General features: G+C 35.1%; 1 protein-coding gene across 1 annotated transcript in view; it reads left to right on the forward strand.

Moving 5' to 3' along the window:
* Nucleotides 1-1,171: 1,171 nt before the first annotated feature.
* TTC7B (tetratricopeptide repeat domain 7B) overlaps nt 1,172-19,139 on the forward strand; it is a gene marked incomplete at its 5' end in the record, with an annotated part of 43,100 nt that continues 25,132 nt past the window's right edge. The window contains 3 exons of the mRNA XM_009702376.1: nt 1,172-1,293; nt 16,272-16,350; nt 18,525-18,697. Coding sequence (XP_009700678.1) covers nt 1,172-1,293; nt 16,272-16,350; nt 18,525-18,697 — 374 coding nt within the window. The remainder of the gene's footprint in view (nt 1,294-16,271; nt 16,351-18,524; nt 18,698-19,139) is intronic.

Genomic DNA, 19,139 nt, shown 5'->3' on the forward strand with positions numbered 1-19,139 from the left:
CCCGTTTTATAAGTTAGGGATTATGAATTACAGAAAGTTGAAGTTAGGCTCTTTATTTGTAAAGAGCGTAATGCTTCATGATTTAAAAGCTTCAGGCTTTATCTGAATTTAAAGGGACACATAGGCTTTTTTATTTCCTCCTCTTGTTTTCATTGACACCATTAACCTTGTCTTCTGTTTCTTGCCACTTAGCAGAAGCCCTTCAAGTGTTATAAATACTTTTTTTTTTCAAGAGAAGAAAATTTGTGATACCCGTTGTTTCTAGAAGTTACACACTACTGCATTTTATTCAGACTTTGAGATTTATCTGGACAAAATGCAATACACTTGGGGCTCTATTCTTTGGTTTATGAATACTATTAGAATGAAGCAAGTTAGCAATATCAATCTGACCCTCTTTTTCAGACCTGTTCCTTACAAGCCTCAGACCTGTTATTTGACAGTTGTCTTTCAAGAGCTTGTTAGATAAGATTAGGGTCACACAAGCAAAAGGAAAGGGAAAGAAAACTGTGATATGAGGGGGAAAGAAAATTAATTCACACTGTTTTTTTTAAAATAGATACACATTTATATTTTCTGAATGTTTGTTGCTTTGGGTTTTTTGTTTGTTTTGTTTGTCTTTTAGTGGCTGGTAGACTATGTGTGGTGAATATAGAGGCAAATGAAAGCTGGTGGCTTTCTGTTTTGAGAGAGCATTTTAAATATTGATGTAATATAAATTAAGTTATTTCTAAATTGTTTTTTGGAAATAACTGTGGAGATCACTTTGAATCTTCTTGCTGCTTTCTGCAGCAGCCTTTCCTAATTTAACAGGGTTTTAGATTTTGAATACCATCACTTCCTGCTATTGACTAAGGTTGCAAATATACTTTTTCGTATACTTCTTTTGTATATCATTCTTCACAAAAATTTCTGAAAAAGTATTATAAAATTATTCGTAGCAGCATTTCTGCTTGCTGAAGTAATTATGTTTAAGGGTAAAGCGAAGAGCAAAAAGATTTATGTTTAGCTGGGAATGGAGGTAAGGATAGAAATATTCTACTAGCCACTGCCTACAAATGAAAAAGATTTCTCCAACATTAAGTATTAGCTTCTGTGTAAAAGTCCACAAAACATGATTTTAATTTTTTTTTCTAATTACTTTTTTTCCCTTTTTCTTTTGTTCTCTTAGGTAATTAATGCCAATATACAAAACAGAAGCCCCAAGCCAGGGCCCACCGCACATGAACAAGAGCTTGGTTTTTTCCTGGAAACAGGACTTCAAAGAGCACATGTTCTATATTTCAAGAATGGGTAAGATTTGATTCTCCTTTTTTTTGTTTACTTTTTTGTTTAGGTTTTCTATTTGTGATCTAACTGGGCATCATCCTTTTTAGCAATTGTAGATTGTGTAAACATGAAACCTCTTTATTAAAGTAGTAACATTTTGATTGAAATAGTAAGGCTGCCCATATTGTATTTATTTACATATTGTAAAATTGTTTAATCAAAGTATATTAAATGGAAAACATTTTGTATTTTTACTTACTAAGTGTGAGAACTTACAATACCGTAAACTTGAACTATTTTAAATTTCTTTTGCTTTATTACTAGACACTGTTAGAAAGTGATTGACAACATATTGAAACTCTTGATTCTTTATAATTTTGATTTTGTAATTTTTTTCCAAATCTCTTCAGTTATCACTTATTTTAACATTATGCTGCAGGATAAATGTGCATGAAGATGAACAGTATGTATACAAGTATACAATTTCCATTGTACCTTCTCTATAGATCCTTCTAGATTCTGCATGGGAGATCCTTTGTAATTTATTTTAAATAAGGCTTCCCTTAAAAGCCTAAAAATAAATTCAGATGTCACAGAAAATGAAAAAAGGAATGCAAATCTCCATTTTTAAGAGCTTCATAACTTGGCACAAATGTTTAAGTACATTTCTGACATTTGTTGTTGAAATCACATAGTTTAAAATTTGTTTGCAGAGCTTCTTATTTCACTAGGAAAATGTAGTTTGATTGAAATATTGGAACTCTTGATAGTACTACTGTTTTGTACCAAATATGTTTCTTATTCTTTCAAATACATAAACAGGAGATAAAGGCAAATCGTGCAGTGTCTGTAAAGAGTTCGAGATTTTAATATACTGATGGTAGGGTGGCAAAGGCTATCCAAGTTTTCAAATTGTTCAGGGATTTCAGCATGGAAATGATCACTAAGTTTTTGAAATCCCGTTCTTAAAGTAGTGAAGTACTGCTGCAATGAAACATGATCTGAAAGTTAGATTTTAGTTCTGGTTTCATCATTTAATTGCAGAAGGAATGGAATGTTCTGAAAGTTAATTTTTTTTCATTTACCAGAGCTAAAAATTAAATTTTGTTTTTATACCTGCACAAAAGATAAATAAAATGTACTTACTGAAAGAATCCCAGTGCCAGTTGTGGTTAAGAATAAGGTAAAAGTGCACATTTTGGAGAATTGTGATTGAAGGCCAGGAATGGAAATGGTCCGTTTAATCTGACATGCTGTGTGTAAAAGCAATCAGCAATAGACATAGCAGATTAATTAAGATAACAAAAAACAACTGCACAAAAAAGTCATACAGTGGGTTATTAAGGAACATCTAGCCCATAGAAGTGTTTTTCCTAGACCATATCAGTTGATCTGGTGTGAACTTTGAAAGGTTAATTATATTCCATGTATACTTTAATCCTTCACAGTGAAGCTGTTGGTGGTGGTGTTAACTCCTACATGAGCATATAATCTTTTTTTGCAGTCTTTAGTACAATGGTCACTTGCAGTTTGCCAGCTAATTACACATTATATATTTAACTTTGAATTTCTTCTTCCAATCTCATTGACTAGTGCTACTTTCTTTTTTTTGTGGTATGAGAGGAAGGGAGGTGTTAGGAAAAATAGCTCTGTGCTGATCATAATTGTACATATTCCTGCCATTATATCCTTTAGTTTCCTTTCTTATTTTAGAGCCAATCCCAGTTCTTTCAAATTTCCTAATATGGTCATTGTTCCAGGCTGTGAGTTATGTTGCTGCTTTTTGTTACTGGGTCCCTTCTTTAGTTTTTAGCTTCGGTTTACCAGAACTGAACAGAACTTTAAATATATACTTTTCTAAGAGGGACAAACTTATAGCATGCTTTTTAATAAATTTATGATTTAAGGATGCTTTGCTTCATTTTGAAATTTATCATCTCTACTGATGTTAGATTTATAGAAATTAGGTTCAAGATCTTTCCATTAAGCTTTGCAACATACTTCAAGTTCAAATTTAATCTAAAATTGTAAAGATTATATGAGCATTTTCAAGGAGAGGAAATGTAGATATCTTTAATATAGGCAGTTTAGAAATGGAAACATTTCTTTTAAATAAACTTATTTTGTAATTGAAGCTGTAGATGTTAAAAGGGCTTCAATCCTGTGGAGGAGGCAGGGAATCACCAGAGTTTACTGCTTGTGAGTGATGAGGGAGAAGCAGAAGTGGAAAAGTGTGCCTGTCTGTTTTTAGAGGCAGACTAAATCTGCTTTTCATATTGCAATGTATGTTCATGAAGTGAGGCTGACACTCAGAGTTGAATCTGAAATAAAAGTTCCTTTTGCCAAACTGTAACCTGGCATTGGTTTGAGTCAGTTCAAATGTTATCCTGTTACCAGCCTAGTGGCCATGGTAATATATGCATTAGAGCATGCTTGAAGATCTGAGTAAATGTTTATGGATTTTTTTGCTGTGTTGTTTAGACTTCATTTTCACTCCAATAAGTACTAATAAACATCTCAAAATCGGCCAGAGACTTGAATTTGTCTGAAGTCCTTTTGCTATGGAGTGGGTTTTTGTTGTTGTTGCATATCTAGGGGCCAGTTAGCTAATCACTACTTTTAATTACACTTCTTCCACTAGAAGTGGTAGCATAATTTATGTGCATGTGTGTCAGTTGCAAACTAGAAAAGACAATAAAGTAACTTTTATACTAGCTGCAAGAGCATAATTTTAGCAGTAATGTAGGGAGTATTGCTGCCTACCCAGAAAGCTGGTTGATCTACTTTATATTTCCCCTTTGTTCACTAACTGTACACAGATTTTCTTTTAAGCCAAGAAATCAAATTTTTGTAGATGATTAAGGGACTATCTTTCAGATACACGTTATCTTGTATGGAAAAACTAGAAAATGTTTGAAACCTAACTTAGCCTAACTGCTAAGTGCTGGTATTTTGAAAATACATGGAAAAGCAATTATCTATTTTTAAAAAAAAAAAAAGATAGTCTGAATGGAAGAATGTTATTTTAGTGCTCCATTAAGACACAAATTTGAAATTAATGTTTTCTTCCAAAGTGTACAGAATTTTAGTAAAGAATTGAACTACGTACCCGTTTTTTCAGTTGGGAGCAGAGGAACATTTCAGCTTGGAAATGGGTGACAAAGAAGTTGGGAAAGCTGTTCTAAAACTTAAAGTAGGCTTTATGTGCTTTTAAAACATTCTGAAATATGTAACTTTAAATGTTTTTCAGGTTGATTATGCAACTTCTACTTATCCTAGTAGTTGCTTTGTAACTTCAGATTGAAGGAATTCAAAGTCTTCACGTTGTTCCAAGAAAAGCTATGAGCACAGGAACTTTGACGTTAGTACTTTAACGTAGCTATTTTCAAGTAAAATGCCCCCAAGAGAGGACAGAAGTTTATGTACCCAGTAATTCTTTTATCCTTGTATTTGCTTTGTATTCATGTTATGGGATAAACAAGACAAACTTAAATTGTAACTGGTTTTTATTTTTGAGGTAGTAGTGTTCAGAAATATACTGGAAGTGTATGCTCTTAAAGCAAAAGAGCTTTCTGGTTGAAGTCTAAAATCAGGTGGCCATCGTGTGAAAACCAGACTTAGCTAGCTTTCAGAGCTCTTTTTTGTGGCTTCTGCTGTATTTCACACTGTTTCTGAGGATACTGTTCTGTCAGAGTCCAGGATCCAGACTGCAATTTGTGGTTCACATGCTGAATCAAAGCCTGAGGAACTTGGACCAGATCTGTATTCCTCACGGTGCCATTACCTGTGCTGGCAGAGCTGCAGGGAAGCAACACCTTCTTTGTCTTCTCCATGAACTTGTTTCTCAGAGACTGGCTTTTTCTCAATAGAAAATTAACCCCTCCAAAACCAAACCAAAACAAAAAAACTCAACGAGTTTGGATATAATCGATTTTTATTGGCTTACAAAATGTTTGACAAGCACAACAAAAAAACCCAACCTCCTTAGAGTTACTCATGTATAGGACTTGTCAATGTAGAAGTTATATCTTTTATCTATTTTTCTTTTTCCACCATAGCATAAATAAGAATAGCATAGGAGTATAGCTCTCATTCTAGTAAGTGAGGGAGAGTGGATGTAAGTGAATCCGTAAGTGCACATACATACCTATACACTGCCCACAGCTGGGGATTTTACAGTGGTGAAATCTGTAACAGAAGTATTTATGTAAGTGTATAAATGCACCTCAAGACACTGTATGACCAGCTGTCTGCTGTATTAGAATACAGTGATAGCTGCCCATCACGCTCTGCAATGAGATCTCAACAGATTCATATCCTTCATCATATCAAAACAAATTGGTCATTAAGTAAACAATAGAAAGTAAGATGAAATTCAGAAACATTGAAGTCCTACAAAGTGTCGCATTCTGTATATGTGAGATCTCACTGCTGTTTTGGAAAGTAAACGAAATTACTTGTGTTGCAGTTTTCAAAACAACTTTGTCCTGGAGATAACTGCTTTCATGTTTGAGTGGTTAGGAAACTAAGGCAGAATATATTCAAGATAGAGACAAAAATGACTCTTTGTGTTTGTTAACACAGATGAGTTTTCAAAGGATACTTTAATATCTGTCATATCAGATGCTTTCCTCATCCTTATTTAAGATACTGTTCTTACTCTGTTAGTTTTCATTGAAAAAAACAGAATATATTTGAATGTGAGGGGAAATGATTGTTCCCTTGGATATTCAGATAAAATAATCCATCAATAATGCTTTCTCTTTCAGTCCTTGTTGTGTGTTTATTGCTCAGAAATGTGTCTTAACTTCAAAAGTTTAAAATAAGATTCCATTGTGAAGTTATAGGTAGAAAATATGGAGGACTAAGGTGGGTATGGATATGAACATGAAGGAATGATTTTTTTATTCAAAATCATCTCAAATAACTTTTGTAATAATTAGTTATACAAAGCACACTGAATGTTAGTGTCTGAGTTTATGTTGAATTTTTATAATTTTAGTAATTTGCAGTTGGAATTCTGACTCTAACTCACTTTTTCCGAGAAGATACTTAGCATTTTTTAGCCCATGTACTAAAAATCTTGCTGACTGTGCTGTTGCTCATGTTTGCAAGCATCAAATTTAAGGGTGTGGTTTTATGTTGTGTTGTGATGGGCAGCAAACCAAATGGTATTGGATCCTTAAACTGGGGAGGGAATATTTAGTGCATTTTCCCTGCTCCCCCCAAAATGCATACTTTACTGCTATATTTAATGCTCCTGTTAATTTCCTTCTCTGTTTTTGATATTGTTCTGAAGAGCACAGCTGTGCATGCCAGGTATCACAAGGCATGGCAATGCCAGAAGATGAGGTGGCTTGTTTTTTTTTCTTCTTTTCATCCCTTGCCTTGCAACTTGTAAGATTCATAGGATCACACAGGTTGAAAGGGACTCCAAGGGGCCATGTGGGCCAAACCGATGTTCAAAACATGACCAGTGTGGAGGAGCTTGTTTAGGGCCTTGGCCAGTTGTTCTGTCTGTTGCCAAAGACAGAGGTTCAAATTCTGATGAAGTTTGGGGTTTAGGTGTTTTGTGAGCAATACTAATAAAATAGATCACCTGAATATGAGCTGCAGTAACCTACAACTAATTAAGTCTTTTGAGTTTCTTTCTCTTAATACTGATTTTTCTCTAAAGGACAGGTAGTTATTGTACCTGGATGATAGTTATTTTCGCCAAGAGAAAGATTTTGTTCTGTGAATGTAGCGTTTGACCATTTCTGTTGAAGCTTTAGTAATCGTTTAACATGGAACTTTTCAGTATTTTGAGCTACTGGTTATTAATTACATCAGTTCTTTACTTATTGAAATGATATTTTTGAATGGATTAAAAATGATGGAAGCTGCGAGTTTAGCTGCAAAAATGTTAGCTGACCCTGTTAACTTCAAAAGGAGCAAATTAGTAGGTAGGTGAACTAATTGGTGCTAGATTTCTTTATGATAGTAGTAGAAAGTGATTTGCTAAGCATTAAGGTAAGTTTGCCAAGGAGAAAGTGCATGTGTTTCAGTCACAGTAGTGATATAGGGAACTGTCTCTTGGAAGAACTTGGAGACTAATTATGTACAGACCTTTAAAAAACCCACAAAACCCCCTTACTACTAAAGGACAATTCATCTTTATTTACAAAAACAACTTATGAATAATTATTACTAGTTAAAAGTTACCAAATTACTTTATTTGACTCTTCAACACTATCCTCTTAAGCTGTAGGCAATGCTGTAGCAATCAAATTGAACTAGTGTGTTTATATATTCAAAAATCAGTGAACAGAAGACTGGTACAGTGCTAAGAAAAGCCAAATACTGTGCAGGTGTTTGAGGCTGTGTCTGTTTTAATTTGTTACTGAGATTAAAGGCATTTGAAAACTCATCAATTCTTTCAAAGTATCCATTACTCAAATTATTTCCTTGTCATTGGCCAAACAATTTATGAAGTTGTTTCTGATTTTTTAAGATAAAAAGTGGTATTAGACTCACCATGGTGAGTATTCACTGCTGTGAATACCTTAGAGACGTAATATGTGTTATAGAAATGGTAGCCACCAATTGAAGCTTGAAAGGCAGGCAAGCTTTACTTTCATGTTTTCAGGTGAATACTGGAAAATTTTGCTTTCCACCTCCTGATTTCCACACCCTTTCCTTTTAAAATATGTAACCACCAGGATAATGTGGTGCACAGCCAGTTTACTGAGGAGTGCTTGTAAACTTTTTTTTGTATTTGTACTGAAATAGTTTTGTTTGAGTTTGGTACCTCTCTTGGATCTGACCTTTTTTGCTTCCCAAATTTTCCTTCCAATGCTGGCCTGCTGTCCCAAATGACCTTTTTCTGAACTCCCATTTGATATACTGTATTTTAAGCATGACAAGTTGGAAGTAACACTTCCTTCTCTGGGTATATGGTAGTGCCCTTGTGCATTTTATTTCTCTCCTGTGCGTAAGCATAGTGCGTATGTATAAATAATATTGACAAAGTTTCAGTGCCTTTCTGTTTACCAAATCCCCACCTTACTACAGTGTGGGTATTTTAAAACAGAGTTTCTTTGGAAACAAGTAGCTCCTCAGAGATTACATTCAAACAAATGCATGTCTGGTAAGCAACTCTGCTCCACAGTGAAGTAATCTCATTTACTTCACTGTGATATTTTTATAAGACTATTGGCAGGATGTTTTATAGAGGTGGTCTTATGTTCTCCTTACTGAAAGAAGTGTTGCTGTAAGCCTCATGCTTAGGAATGCATCAATTCTTACCCGCAATGAATGAACAGGAGGAGGAGTATAAAGAAAGGTCATTACTAATAAATATTCTGCTTGTATGTTTTGAAGTATTTGCACAGGCTTTTCTTTCCAGAAAGTGTTGTCCCTGTTTGTAGATACAACTCACATTATGTGTGTTATATATAGTATGAATTTGGAAAGTTTTGGCTCTAATTTCCCCAAGTTAATATATTCAGTTTCATTGAACATTGGTTCATGATTAATTTGAAGACTATAAAAATAAAAGACAGCTTAGTAAGCATTTTCAGAATGACCACTGTGTGCAAAAGAAGAAAGGAAATCTTGTCCTTCATTCTACTTTGGTTTAGTATAGCAGCCTGATAGCAGATGAAAGAGTTGACAATAAAAGGACAAAACTTTTATTAGCTATACAGATGAATAAATGGCACATAAACAACTTAAAGTAGTGGAAAACTGTGCATATTCTTCCAATTTTAACATCTCTAACCAGAAGCAGTAGATTCAAAATCAAACATCTCCGGGGATTGCCAAGAGAGTTAAAAAGTCGACAGAGGTTTGATAAATTCTTATGTTTATTTTGTTTATTTTGTGGGGTTTTTTATTTTCTTTTTTTTTTCTTCACCCTCCCCTGGTTCATTTTCATTATCATTTTCACACAACATATTGCTGTTTTCACATTGCTATCTAATGTATTATTCTTTACCTTTCATGTTGGACAGGCATACAGTGTCAGTGAATCCCCCCTTCACAACTCGGCTTAATTCTTCATAGGTGTTCACCCTATTTTGCTTTCATTGCAAGGGTGGCTCTATATTCCTCTCACCCTTTCTCTTCTTCAGTGTCACCACTGAGAGGGCTAAACCACACGCAGTGCTCAGAGTTTGGCCTCATTTGTCATTGCTCAGCACTGTCTCTGATTAAATATTTGATCTGTTGCTTCAGATTAGTTCTTTGGGTTCTATCAAATGTTAGACTTTCATTGATGCATCCTAGCTGTTTTGTTGCTGCTTAAAATCTTGCATCTTATCAAAGTATACTTCCCTTATAGCTTCTGCTGCTGATTTTTGACCTTTGAATCTTTAAGACAGGTTGTAAAACCATGCCCATGTTGGTCACTCTGCTGAAGTTCTCCATGCTTTTATCTAGGTCTTCAGTTTGGTATTTTAAACAAAATCTCTGTTGGTGCTGCACATTCTTCCTTCTAGTTCTGTGGGAGTTTTTATATTTTCTTTTAAATATAGATAAAACAAGTCTATAAAGTTTATGACTGTACAAATTGACTAATGTGTAATACAATATTAAATATTTACCACAGTAAATTCTATTTACTTTATTCCCTCTGTTAACTTATTTCCTTAGTAAAACTTTCTGGCATGTTTAGCGCTTTTTTCTTGTGAATTCAAGAATGGGCTTTTATATTTATGATTTTCCTTGGCACCTTCTTAATGTATCCCCATTTCTTCCTCTGACTAGATCTCTGCTTGAAAGGAGAAACTTGCCAAATAATAGGAGATAAAGGGCAAGACTTCGATTGCACTCTGTCTGCAGTAACTGGAGAAATCCTTTTGTGAATCGAGTCTTTGTACCTTAATAGATGAATCTATAGTGCGTTGTGTATATATACATGTACATGAAAGAACATGCTGAGGTGGAGTTGAGGTGGTGGTGTCAAGAGAAGTAGGAAACAAAATGTGTAGTGTCCTGACACTGTGAAGTGGAATAACCTGCTCTCATCTTCCCCATACCTATGCTCCTGGCATGCATTTTTCTTGTTTGCGTTTTGTTGGTTCAGGTACTTGTTTGGCTCTTCTGTGGAGTCATTCCATTCTCCAAAACAGCAGAGAAGAAACAGCGAAGAAATTAGAACTTTCTATCATTTTAGTGAGATGAATTGATTCACTGGAAGGTATGATGATAGCTGGTGTGACTGTGAGAAAAGAGAGAGGACCATACAAGTGAGAGCAGGAAGATGTGAAGAAAGGAGAATGGTGGCAAAAAGGGAACAAACATCAAGAGAGGAGAATGGGGAGAATGAGACTTTCGGTAGTGAACCGTTAGGTAGACTTGACTACCTGTGGAACTGCTGTCTAGGTAATAAGTGCTTTCATTTTGAATGCATGAATGCAAGAATTACTGCTTGATTGGGCTGTTTCAAATACTTAGGCTTGTGTAGCTGTAATGGCACACTGAAGATGTTTCATTTATAAGCCCAAATGTCAATCAAGAACCTTCAAGCATCAAGCAAACATGATCTTCTGTAGTGAATTTGAGATACCTGGGATTTTTTTTTTCTGCGTGAGTTAACAATGGGTAAAATGAGAAGTGTATCGTGATGCTTTTTTTTTTTTTTTAAGTGTGCTTAAAAAAAGAGTAGTTTAGATTCTGGTAGGAAAGACACAATTTTCTACATGTCATTCAGAAAGTAATACCCAGTAATAATAAATGTTTTGTGGAAATTAAAGTATTGTGAGAATAGTCAAAGTGTAAGCATGAAAGGAAGAGAGGGAAACCTGAGAGGGAAAACAGAACTGTCTGAAGTGGCAACTGTGTTGCCTTTTGGAGATAGGTAGCTAAACCTTACTAGGGTGTTTGCTTGAGGTGACTTGGATTGCGTTAGAGCCATCATTTTTCTAATTGTAGATAAAATTATGCTTCCTCCCCACCCATTAAACCTGAGGAAAAACAGACACAGACATTAGTCCATTAGTCACAACCATCTGAAGCATCATCAATTATGCAGAAGACTTAGTCTTGTCCATTTGGTCAGACGTTTAATAAAGTTGTTGCAGAAAGCCATAGAAGTTCAGTACTTTTTAATTTTTTTTTTCCAAAAAACCCACTTATCTTTGTAAGGCTATATAAAGCAATTGCTCTAGTATGGTAAAGGGTATGCCTCAATATTAGGATGTTGTTCTGTTACTACTAAAAAGTTAATTTTTTGATTTTTCACATTTCTTACTCTTTGCTTATATAGCACCTTAATTCAATGTAAAATTTCTGGTCTTAATACTGTGTAAATTACTCTTAATTGACTGAAAATTATTAGCTAGACTGTATGGATTTATGTCATTATTATTTTGTAAACATGTCAGTCGTACCAAAGTTACTGAAATGCTGCTGAATGGCATGCATATCAAGATTTGCCTGCCCTTACTCCTTCCCTTTAAAATAAATACCTTTCTTTTCTTTGCTATTTGAATTCTTGGGAGAAAAACCCAAACTTTAAGTTTTAAAGTGTACCGTAGAGTTTACAAACATTGCATTTCTTTTTCTGTATATAAATATAGAGAGAAGGAGAGAGAGAGAGAAGGACAGAGAATGCGCATTTGGGAAGTGGGTGCAATTCCAAAAGTGATTTCTGTTTCATCTCTTCGATCAAGCAATCTAGATCTCATTGGTCTTCACTTCTCTCCTTTTAAAACATGAATATTTTTAAATGAGATATAGTAAGCCTCCACAATGAGGTAATAGTTAGGCTAGTATAAGTAACATAGCCTGTTCAGTGGCATGGCTCTGGATATACTTTTCTTTCTTAAATGGGAGAAGTACTGACAATTTAGCCACCAAATTGGAGAGCAGTTGAGATCTGGTCTAAGCTTACTAAGCAAAAATTTATTCTAATTCCATGTTTAATCTATAAAATGGAATGTTAAGGTAAATATTTGGGATTTTTAATTGATAAGTATAAGGGAAATGCGTGACAAAGTTGTTTTCACACTAATGGAGAAGATATTTTCAAAATATGCTGTAAATACAAAGTAAATTAATTTTATCAACCTTTTTGAGGTTAAATTAAAGACCTTTCTTTTGTAGCCTGTTTTGAGTATATTGTGATTAGCATGTTCTCTCTTTGTTATAAGGAATAGTGTTTGGGTTTTTTTTATCCTAACATCCTTCAAATATAGACTGCTTCTCACTGAGCAGTTTTTTTCATTATTTTCTACTTTTGTGTACATGTTTAAAAACACAAAGATAAGAACTCTTTGTCTGCAGTGTGAGGTTTATCAGGACCCCTAATGCCAAAGCAGTGTGTTATCTGATGCCAAACCAAGTCGTCTGATGCTTATTAAAACCAAGAGACTTCTTGGTAGGGATGGTGACAAATATATTTGTGCCGAAAATTTGCTGCTGGTGGCCTACATGCTTATACTCAGGTCTTCTGATCCTGCATTGAAAGTTTGTCCTTAATTTTCTTCCTGCAGTGTCCTTGTATCCTATCTACAGTTACCGATCTCTCTGTTTAGGAGTGAGCACCTTTGCATAGGTGCAGTTACAATATTTTCGTTATTCTAAACAGAAATGCTGCCTGAAGCTTTTCAAGGAGCATAAAAGTTGATCTTGCATCAGAATAATTAGTTAGGTTCTAACATAAATTGTTGGGGTTTAGGGTGTAAATATGTAGACACAAGGATGCAAATTAGCCCCAAGGGCATCAGTCCATGTAGACTTTCAATAGTAGATTGTACCTTTAAATCCTGGTTCTCAGTCTTTAACTGCTATAGTGCTACTTAGAGTCAAAGTAGGTTTGCTTTTTTCTCTTGAAGATTGAAAGCAGCAAACGTTTTAATTTAGTCTTTAAAAACTAGGAAGATGCAATTCAAAGGGCTTGACTCAAGCGTGTTCTGATGAGAGGCACTCATATAACTGCACGTGTACATAACTAGCAGTGTCTGTCTGTAGGCTGTCTTTGTCTTGTCTGAAATTACTGAAAATGTGTCAGCTCTGAGTGCATGTTGATGTACCTTAAAATTCCTTGACTCGAGAACGGAAGGGATCTCAAAGTCGTTTACAGACACTGTGGGACTTTTTTTTTTTCTAAGTTAACCTGCCGTTTTGCTCTGGCATTCAATCAGCACGGGTAAAACTGCTAACGTGAAGGCACATTGTAATGAAAAGCAGGTAAAAGTTGTGTGCTTCCTAGGCTAGGCAGGAAAAGTATGTGCCAGAATAATTGCCACCCTCTTCTCCCCAATGTTACAATCTGTTAACAAATACAGGAAATGTACTTTGCTGAAAGCAGTGCAGTGTGGAGATCTACCATGTTGTTCATGATATATTTTGCTTCATTACTTGTGTCTCAAAGCATTTAACTCAATTTTTGAGTGATTTAGACTGTAGTTTTTAGTATACTTCATGTAGAACATGCTTGACAAATCTGTATTGTGTTTGTGTTCACTTGTACAGTGGATCAGTGTTAAATGCTTTATGAAGCAAAAACTAATTCTGTATTTTAATTTGTTTTTTCTAGTACAATCTTACTGCTTTTTACCCATGATACAGTAGAACTTCAGTCACAAGTTTCACACCCTTGCAGATGCTTATAAAAATGTGTAATAGGTAACTAATAACAACCTGTCATGAAGTTCTTAATGACTTTTAAAAGTTACATACTTTTACACAGAGTATTTTTTTTTTACACATAAAAGACAGACCTCATACGGGGAAAAAAAAGCTAATTCCTAAAATTTCACAAAGATTTAAATTACTGTGATTTGAAGTTCTACTACATAGTATATGTTTCATCTGTACTGGGAAATTAGTGTTTCAAGCTGACAAGTTCTTGCTCTTTTTTGACAGTTTTGCAGGGAACATTTCATTTCTTTGGCAAGTCTGTCTGTTTGGTTTTTTAAATCTTGTTATGAGGACACTTCTGTGACTTTGTAATACAGTCCTTGAGAGAAAGCTCCATTCATGGGAAATATGCACTTAGAGCAGAGGACTTAAAGTTGGGATTCCAGTGGTCTGGTTTTGGCTCTCTAAAATATTTGGCATGTGGTATTACTGAATGGTATGTATTTTGGCTTTCCAAAGGTGCTGAAGGTATCCAGCCTCCATTGAGTTCAGCGGTTTTCGTAAAATTTGACCTACTGGCTTTCTGTACTTACTTCATTAGTATGTCAAGTTGGTGTAATATTCACTAGCTATTAAGAGGCCTGACTGAGTGAAATATGTAAATATATATAATCTTTCATGCAATTGTTTCCATGTCAGATATATACACAAGATTGATTTTCTTAAACATGTACTAACTGGTCACTCTATGGTCAAGCTCTGCTGTAACATGGACTTTTTAAAAACAATCTATTCTTTGTGTGACTGGTGATTATTTCTTTTTAACCAGCTGGTGGCTTACTTTGACATAACTTTCAACCTGTTCATACAAGTTTTGTTATGTGGAAATGCTAATTCTTTTTAAATGTGTTTTTATATAAAAGTATTTTAGAAGGTGAACTTGTGCTAGTGAAAGATGTCTGTGCTGGAGACTAAATTTGCTGAAATACGCTGATAATCCTTTATTATATAAAACAGAACAGAGATGACCTTGGTCATGTAATCTAAAGAGTGAAATAAATGAGTAGGTCTATAGGTAAAGTGATAAAAGGTCTATAGTAAGACCGCTTGCATCAAACACACTGGTTTCAGGCATTCTGCAACTAAGTTTTAAGAAAGTATCTGTGTAAAAATGCTGACTTTTTTTGGAAATTTGTACAAAGTTGCAATTCAGAAGATCAGTATTTTAAATATATTTGTAAATAAAGACATCAGAGTAAGAAAGGCAATTTCAACATCAGCTTTATAGTGGAGTGCAGTAGTGCTTTTACTTATGAAAAGCTTACATAATATGTAATATTTCTTTTCTCTTTTAGGCCCATATTAGGTAAATGTTACGCAACTTGCACATAAAATCACATCTTAAGTTAATACAACTATATGACATAACAGCAATGATGTAACACAAAACATGCTTTTGATCAAATAATTTCGTTTTGCAACTAAACTTCAGATAGTGAAATTACTTTCTTATGTTATGTATTGAGGTTGCAGAATTCAGTTGTTCAGCTCAGCAAAGAGCCAACCCAGTCTTTCACCAGTTAGATAAACTGTATTAAGATAAAATATTCTGGACTGCTTTTAAGTGCAATAAAAAACCAGATAGCTGAGATAACTGATATAGAGATGAGAAAAAGATAAAACTGTAAGACCATCAAAATAATCTATTGTTTGAGAAAATAGTTCAGATCTGCTAAAATTGTTAGTGTGAATGATGCCCCCTCTCTGAGGGTCTTGAGTCTCTTTGCAAAAGTTATTTAAGCAGCAGAAGTGGAAGTAGTGTAGACAAAGAAACTTGAGTTGCAGAAGCCACACCAAAAGCCAGCTGGAGTTGAGAACAGAACACTGATCCCCCAGTCCTCTTCTGGCTACACAGTGGGCCTTGCTGTGTTTGTGCTTACCTCTCTGAAAAGGAGTTTAAAATTTTACATTACTTTCACTGAGGATTGCAAGATTTACTTCTTTTCTATTTCCCTATTTTAAGGTGTCAGGAGTCAGCTAAAATTAATTTTTTTCCAAAGTTTGTACTTAGAAGTGTAATGCAATTGAAAATTAAAACCATTGTAGTAGTGAGAGCAACTTCAGTTTTGCTTTTCCCTCTTTGAGTGGTCACTTCTTACACTTTTCTTGCTTTCTCTGGAACTACCTACTGATCATGAAGATGTTTCTTTTTTCAATAAACTGGCAGAAAATGTTGTTATAGTAATCAGTGGTAGGGTTCCCAAATGAAAAACAAAAACAAAAAAATCTAAATATCTCTCTCTGTCTCACAGAAAGGTGGTAATGATATGCAGGAAAAAAATGATAGCATGGATCTTAACAACTTTACCGAGTAATATGTTAAAGTGTTACTACATCTGAGTTGGAATACTGTCAAATTCTATGTTTATATACAGGAACTTGACGAGAGGAGTTGGTAGATTTAGAGAGCTACTAAGAGCTGTTGAAACAAGAACTACACAAAATCTGCGAATGGTAAGTTATATTAAACCACATTCCTATTGTAGCATCTGAATTTTAGTAGGCAGGTAAAGCATAAATATAGTGGATGAGTTAAAGACAAATATTCAGATACACAGATACAGACTGATCAGGATCTGTAATGTACTACTTCATAATGTTACATTTCCTGGGTTAAGTGAATGATTAAAATAAAAAGGAATGCTTGATATCCGGTCTCTCCCCTATTTCTCTTTCCTATTTGTAGTTATGGTTAAAACATAATTGGTCTCTGGCTGACTATACTTTCAACCTTCATCATAATTGCCCTATTTATGACTTAACATAGTTTCAGAAGGATGTTATTTCATGTTTTTTGTAATGTAATGGGAGTGAGGACAGAGTACAGTGTCTTTATGTATGTTCTATTAAGGCTGAAGTTGTCAAGTTCTCATTTCTTAATTTTTGTGATAAAGCCTCTTAAAGGAAAACAATAAAATCAAAATAATGAATATTTGTTATTTATATTGTCAGAAAAGAAACCTCTACCAAAAGGTATCTTTTTTGCATCTTTTATATAATAAAAGGCCAAGACTTTCTTTTGCCCTAAAGTAATGATTTTCAAAATATCCTAGATCAGTTTCCTAATACTAGGCCTTTAAAACTTCCACAGTGGTAATAAGGAAGGTAATTCTTTTCTTAATTCATTTAATAACTGACTCCTAGTAAGGATATTAAAATTATTAAATAATAGACTTTGAATGGGGATGGATAATATTGCAAACTTTACTAGAATGAAAGATGAAGACCTTCTTATGGTGTAGGAATTAAAGTGGAAGATGCAGATCATATGGTGCTGTCCTTGGCTTAAACATTACACATCTGTTGCTGGGAAGTGTTGCTGGGAAATACTGCCAATTCTGAAGCAAGTGTAAATCTTGCCTTCTTTCTACTGCCCTGGTGCTAATCTCTGATTTTTCATCGTCATGATATATAGTTGTGCAGCTTGTATGCATATGTATTAAACATTAAAGTGGAGATTAAGCTGATAGTTATGGGTTATAGGATGACTTCAAAGATTTAAATTTATATTTACTTAAATAATATTTGTGTTAAGTATTTCTACACTTAAATATATGGTGCCAAGACTAGTTGGTCAAAATAAACTGTTTCATGCTGATCTACAACCTTGTTTCACTCTTGCTGAGCCTTACCGACGGTAGCAAACAACCAGCACCTTCAGGTACAAGTTGTCAGAAGCCCCAGTCAGTTGGGATTTGGACTATAATGGTCTGTGGTGAGTTGACCTTGGCTGACTGCCAGATGCCCACTCAGCTGCTCTCTCCCTCTCCTTCCTTAACATGATGCGGAGAAAATAAAAAGATAGAAAAGCTTCTGGGTTGAGGTAAAGACAGGGAGTTTGCTTAGTAGTTACTGTCATGCACAAAACAGGCTCGACTTGGGGGAACTTAATTTATTGTCAATTAAAAGAGAGTGGGATGCTGAGAAACAAAGACAAAAACTAAACACCTTCCCCCCACCCCCTTTCCCCAGGTTCAACTTGAGTCCTTCATTCCTGACTCTTCTACCTCCTCTCCCTACCCTCCCACTCCGAGTAGTGCATAGAGGGTGGAGAGTTGTGAGTCCGTAACAGTTCCTCTCTGCTGCTCCTTACTCCTCACACTTTTCGCTTGCTCCAGCGTGGGGTCCCTCCCATGGGCTGAAATCCCTTCAGGGAATGGCAGCCTGCTCCACCATGCTTCTCTCAGCAGGCTGCAGTGTGGACATCAGTTCCACTGTGGTCCTCTCCACAGACCGCAGGCAAGCATCTGCTCCACTGTGGTCTCTCCCACGGAAGCATCTGCTCCGGGCATGGAGAGGCAGCAGAGGTTACTGAGCACAAAATACCTGAAAATATACCTGGATGTGCTCCACTCTTGGGATGAACAGTTGGTGGTGTTGATACTTCAGAAGTATTTGGATTTAACTGATAAAATTGAAAAATTGTTTGTTACTGCCATTTTTTTTCTCTGTGTTTAAAGAATTGAACTAGGTACCTGTACCTTTCAAACAGTAGTATGACTGGTTTTTTGGATGTTTTAAAATAACTGAAAATACGTTCTACATGACTAGTGTTCATTAGAAATAATCTAAGCGTTCCTGAAGAGTTTGTATTCAGTATTTCTAAGGAAAATATTTATCTTTCACAGACAATAGCAAGACAGCTGGCTGAAATTTTGTTACGAGGCATGTGTGAACAGAGTTACTGGAATCCACTGGAAGATCCTCCTCATCAATCACCCCTAGATGATCCACTTCGAAAAGGTTCAAATACTAAGAATTACGTGCTCAGTAGAAGACCACGGGTATACACTGGAGAAAAGTATGGCTAAGTTTATATCTCTCTTGTTTCTACAAATGCAATTGTTACCCAGTGCACTGGTAATTTAATTTACATTTTTGAAAATGTAGAAGGAATTGGGCAATGTGAATGGGAATGTTTCCCATACTGTGTCTATATATATTCCTTGAAGAGAACTCAGGAAGCAACATGCTTCTCCAAGCAGAAGTTTGCACTGTATGCATGAGACCTTTTGTTGTCAATTCTCAATTATTTTTTTTTTTGTTCTATACTGGGCTATATGGTAGAGTCAATATCTCTTATACATGGGATACAGAAGAAAATATGAACTGGGTGGCAAATCTGAGATTGCACATTTCAAAAGTTGTGTGCTGTCTAGAAAGACCTCTATTCTACTTTATCAAAGGAAGGAGAGTTAGAAATATGGAGATTCAAATTCATCCCTGAAACATTATAAAAAAAA

This window comes from Cariama cristata, unplaced genomic scaffold (genome assembly GCF_000690535.1).
Source record: "Cariama cristata isolate BGI_N322 unplaced genomic scaffold, ASM69053v1 scaffold5686, whole genome shotgun sequence".
In the NCBI taxonomy this organism is placed as follows: Eukaryota; Metazoa; Chordata; class Aves; order Cariamiformes; family Cariamidae; genus Cariama; species Cariama cristata.